At 64.5% G+C, this 5,090-nt stretch overlaps 1 protein-coding gene across 1 annotated transcript in view; it reads right to left on the reverse strand.

Moving 5' to 3' along the window:
- The window catches only part of LOC105555170 (chromosome unknown open reading frame, human C1orf159), a 26,535-nt gene that overhangs the window by 4,998 nt on the left and 16,447 nt on the right, over positions 1–5,090 (reverse strand). The window contains exons 3-6 of the mRNA XM_012001969.1: positions 4,738–4,831; positions 3,618–3,693; positions 1,061–1,156; positions 696–761 (exon numbers count right to left, since the gene is read on the reverse strand). Of these exons, the coding sequence (XP_011857359.1) occupies positions 696–761; positions 1,061–1,156; positions 3,618–3,693; positions 4,738–4,809 (310 nt within the window). The 5' untranslated portion in view covers positions 4,810–4,831. The remainder of the gene's footprint in view (positions 1–695; positions 762–1,060; positions 1,157–3,617; positions 3,694–4,737; positions 4,832–5,090) is intronic.

Here is a 5,090-nt window from a genome sequence, read left to right on the forward strand (position 1 = left end):
CATGAGCCGTGAGCGTGAACCTGAGCGTGTGTGGTGTGGCCATGAGTGTGAGCCTGAGAGCATGTGGTGTGTCCATGAGCCGTGAGCGTGAACCTAAGCGTGTGTGGTGTGGCCGTGAGCCGTGAGTGTGAACCTGAGAGCGTGTGGTGTGGCCATGAGTGTGAGCCTGAGAGCATGTGGTGTGGCCGTGTGAACCTGAGAGCGTGTGGTGTGGCCATGTGAGCCTGAGAGCATGTGGTGTGTCCATGAGCTGTGAGCGCGAACCTGAACGTGTGTGGTGCGGCCGTGAGCCATGAGTGTGAACCTGAGCGCGTGTGGTGTGGCCATGAGTGTGAACCTGAGAGGGTGTGGTGTGGCCGTGAGTGTGAACCTGAGAGGGTGCGGTGTGGCCGTGAGCCGTGTGAACCTGAGAGCGTGTGGCTGTGAGCCGCGTGACCCCGAGAGGGTGTGGTGTGGCCGTGATGGCGTCCCCTAACTACGGCCCTTTGGAGATGTGGTGGAGCCCTGGTGACGTTCCCACATCCCCACCCACTTCAGCTGACCCCAAGTTGCAGGGGCTGCCGCACTCTCCTCTGGTCCTGTTTTGCAGACCCTGAGCCTGCTGTGGCCGCGTCAGTGGTCAGGGTCTGCACTGGCTCTGACAGCCCCAGTCCCCAGGACACTGGCAGAGGTGGCCATGGCCTGCTGAGACTTACCGGGATGTGGTCGCCCGGGGGTCCCTGAGCTTCTGTTCATGGGGAATGGCGCACCCCGGCCAGCGACTGTAGGAGAGCAGAGCCGTGGGAAGCCTGTGAGCATGCAGCCCACAGGGACACCCACGAGCACCCTGAAGGGGATCTCAGGCTGGAAATACGAAAGCAAGGGGCTGAGGGGGTGGAGCAGCCCTCACCACAGAGCTGTCCCAAATGGGCCAGAGGACTCGAGAAGAGGGGGCTCCCGGGGCTGTTCCCCCAGCGGACAGTGGCTCTGGGGCAAGGTGGGGACACAGACAGCAACTCCCACAGTTTCTCCCACAGCTGGAGCTGTGAGAAGGAAGCCAGGGGCAGCTGGGCAGACCTACAGCTTCTACACTCGGAGCCATTGTAGGCTGGGAGGGTTCCGTTCCCACAGCGGACACAGCTGGCGCTCCCGTCCGCGTTCCAGTGCCTGTAGCAGCCTGTGTGGAGCAGAGAACAGGCATGTCAGCCAAAGCGAAATCCACACCAGCTCAGTCTCTTGGGAATGATTCTCTGGTGAGGTAACTTCCACTCCGGACACTAACACGAACGTGTTCTGGAGGGTGGGCGAGCGGTAGACAAGGACACCCCCAGGGAGCGTGGCAGGGCCCTGAGCACTGCACACTGTGCACTCCACACAGAGCACCCTGGCCCTGAGCACTCTACACTGCGCGCTCCAGAAAGTGGTAGGCGGCAGCATCCAGAATGAACAGGCCTGTGGCAGGGGCTTGTGCTCTGCAGGACTGGAGGCTGGGCCCAGCTTCCACCACCCAGCCCTCGCCCCACAGACTCTTCAAGAACCCCCACTGCAACGCCTGCCCCATGGCCTCCCCCAGGACCCCCCACAACCTCCCCAGGACCCCCCCACGGCCTCCCCAGGACCCCCACCTGCAATGCCTGGAGCTGCTGCCTCGAATGCCGTGTTCCCTCTAGCAGCCCAGGCAGGACAGGCCCACCCCCAGGAGCACAGCCTCCTGCCCCAAGCTGATCCTGACCCTCGGTCTGTCTGTCACCTCCACACCCTGGCGCCCTCCCCGGGGTCTCTCCTGGGGGATCCTGCAAAACCAAGCCTCATTCCCACCCCAGGCCGATGCTGCCCTGAAGCCTCATTTCTGCCCACCGGCCAGGGTGCCTTTAAGGACAGGACTTGACTCTTACCCCTCGACTTTCTAAGTATCTCCAACACTTAGCCCAGAGCTGAGCAGACACACGCTGGATGCTGACTACAGCACTGATGCTGGTGTGGGCCACGGGTGGACCACACGCCTCGACCCTTCCTCACGGACTGACCTGAATACGAACGGGCCGTGGCGACACGGTGGCCCCGCGCGGTTGTGACAGGGGCCGCTCTGCGGATGCACCTCTTGGGAGAACAAAAGCCCACCCACTCAGTCCTCCCGGGGCGGAGCCGCGTTCTCCCAGCGCTGGGGCAGCCTCTGTCTCCCGGCATCTCCTGGCACAGGGCTCAGGCGGACCTCAGTGAGGCTCACTCTGACCTGAGAGTCTCTTGCCCCGGAGGCCGAGGAATGGAGTCCACGGCAGGGAGCCCAACACCAGCTCTGCGCTGTCCCCAGAAGTGCCCACGGCCTCCCCGAGCAGACACGTGACCGGACTTCTCTATGAGCTGCCAATGGCGGGGCCGTACGCAGGGAGAAGTGCATCCAACACCGAGGCCTGGCCCCTCTCCACATGCGCCTGACGGTTCCCACCCTGCGCCCGTACATGGGGCCACCTCGGCCCTTGGACCTCACGACCCGCTGGCCTGGCCCCTCCATGGGCACCGTGACTGCTGCATAGCTGCCTGCGCCCACGCAGTGCCTGGGGTACACGATCCCTCACAGGAGACGCCACGCCCCCAGCACTCTTGCTGCCATGGGGGTGTGAGTGGGGCGGTTTCCACCTGGCCACCAGGGCTTCCGCATCAGAGCATGAGGGGCCCCAAGGTGCTCAGTTTCCTCCCAGTCTCTCTGTTCTCCCTCAGAGCGGTGCCCCCCTCCTCCTCCTACCCCGCTTGCACCTCAGATGTCACTGCCTTCCTGCAGCCTCCCCAACTCCCACACCCAGCCTCAGACCCCCACACCCAGCCTCGGACCCCCACGCCCAGCCTCACTGGCTGCCTCAGCCTCCATCTTGGCCATGCCCTCCTCACAAGGCCCCTGGGTCCCCAGGAGCAGCCCCTCTGGGTTCTTCCATCATGGGAGGGCTGGACCCCCTGGATGAGAGTGCCAAGGCCCTTGGAGGGACAGCCTGGACATCTCAGCCCCACGTCCACCACGGCCCCACTGGAGACCACCCCAAGGGCTGCCAAGGAGAGGCCCGTGCACCTTCTCACTCTGTCCTCCCCTCCCCTGGCTGCTCCCACTGGCTGCCCCCACCAGCCTCGACCTCCCGACGTCCAGCTGCCCCCAGGTAGTCCCTTCTGCAGCCTCCAAGAACCTCCGATGAACAGGGCCTGCCCGTGGCGCACCGACACAGGCATCCTCTGGCAGCATCCCACTGCACGTACAGGGGCCAGCAGCACCTCTGCCCGAGCACAGACAGGCAAAAATGTCTCGGGCTTTGCCAAAGGCCTCTAGAGCCAGCACTGCCCTCATGAGAATGGCTGAGCTCATGGGCCGCTCCCCCAGACCCTTCCCCCAGCACCTTTCTGTTCTCAGCTCCTGCCTCTGCTCCCAGCCCTCTGCCGGGCCAGTCTCCTCACTGGGCCAATGCTCAAGGCCGCCCGCCAGGAAGGAGGTTCAGCTGCCCTTCCCCAAGCTCCACAGTCCTCACCGTCCCGCCCACTCCCCCGGCCCCGCAGAGCAGATGAGCACTGTCCTTGTCACCGAGGGCAGGGACCTCGGCACACACGCCAGTGGCTCAGTGGCTGGTCTGGAATCTGCTTGAGACAAAGTAGCTTACCTGGGCCACACAGGCTTGCACCTGGGCAGCTGGCGTTGACGCCCACCACATCCACACAGCACTCGGGCAGCTGGGCCTGGAGGGGACACAGCAGTGAAACTCCAGGACGCACCTGCTAGGCAGGCTCGTGCCCAGAGCAGCAGTGGCTGAGGGGTGCCGTATGAGCACATCTCGACATCCACAGCTCCAGCCTCTTCTGGAGTCAGCATCAGGTGGCCCTCTGTCCCCTGTGGGCCTGGGAGCAAGGAGGGGACTCATGGCCACAGTGCACATCCCTGTGGGACCCTGGGTGGGCGGTCTCCAAGGAAAAGCTGGGCCTGGAACAGAGTAAACCACCCCCACGAGGTGGCACCCGCAGGCCGTGGCAGTGCCACTGACATTCGCTGCAATTCTCTGGACACCCCTCCATCACAGGTTTCCAGCCTGACCCCACAGAGGAAGTGCCTGGGCCTGGCTGGCATTTCAGGGGACGAATTCACGCCTGGGTGCCCAGGTGCTGCACAGGTGCACTGGGTGCTGGCATTTGCGGTGTGTGTGAGGGCCCATTCCTTAACCACAGGCAGCTGGACAGGCCTGGGGGGCTCAGGGTGCCCTCAGCTTGTGTGTTGATCACAGCTGTGCTGTTGCTCGTGACCTGAATGCAGTGAACGGTGAGGGTGTCCAGGGGTGACGGTGGAGTACGGGAGAGAATCCACACCGCCAGGGAGAGGTCCAGGTCCAGTCCCTCAAACGCCCCAGCCAGGTTGGCAAGGGGTCCCCACCCCCCACCACTCCGACTGGGAGTCGGGAACCGCTGCAGCTACACTCCCCGGTAGCAACGTGCGGCGGGCTGTGCCGTCACCGCTGGCAGAGCTGCTCCCAGTGCGGGTCACGATGCCTCACCATGGGGGCCCCGCCAGACCCAGCCATTCCTGAGCAGGTGCTCACCAAGCAGGCAGTGCAGGGCTCCCCTCTGCGAGGCACAGGCCCCTCTGACCCCAGCAGTGGCCCCGGTCAGCACCTCTGGGACTGGGACATCAGTGTCCTGAAGGTTGAAGGGTTAGACCCCTAGGGGAAGGGCCCACCGCCCTCCTCAGAGGCCCTGGCTTAGGCCGCGTGGACACGTGACGGGGGCACCTACCATGTTCTCCATGGACTTGCTCGCAACTCCCACCAGAAGGCCAGCCAGGAAGGCGAGGTGCCGCAGCGCCATGCCAGGAGCGGATGCGCAAGGCCTGCAACAGTGAGGAGCGCGCAGAGCCAAAGACATGGGGTGGGGCCGAGGCAGCGGGGGTGGGGCCAAATAGAGATGTCGGTGGGGCGGGCTGAGGCAAGGAGGGCGGAGCCAAACGGAGATGAGTGGGGCTGTGGTGGGGAGGGCGGGGCCAAATGAAAGTGGGTGGTGCTGTGGCACGGAGGGTGGGGCTAAGTGGAGATGGGCTGGGGCTGAGGCAGGGAGGGTGGGGCCAAATGGAGATGGGCGGGGCTGTGGTG

Source organism: Mandrillus leucophaeus, unplaced genomic scaffold (assembly GCF_000951045.1).
Source record: "Mandrillus leucophaeus isolate KB7577 unplaced genomic scaffold, Mleu.le_1.0 Scaffold672, whole genome shotgun sequence".
Classification (NCBI taxonomy): Eukaryota; Metazoa; Chordata; class Mammalia; order Primates; family Cercopithecidae; genus Mandrillus; species Mandrillus leucophaeus.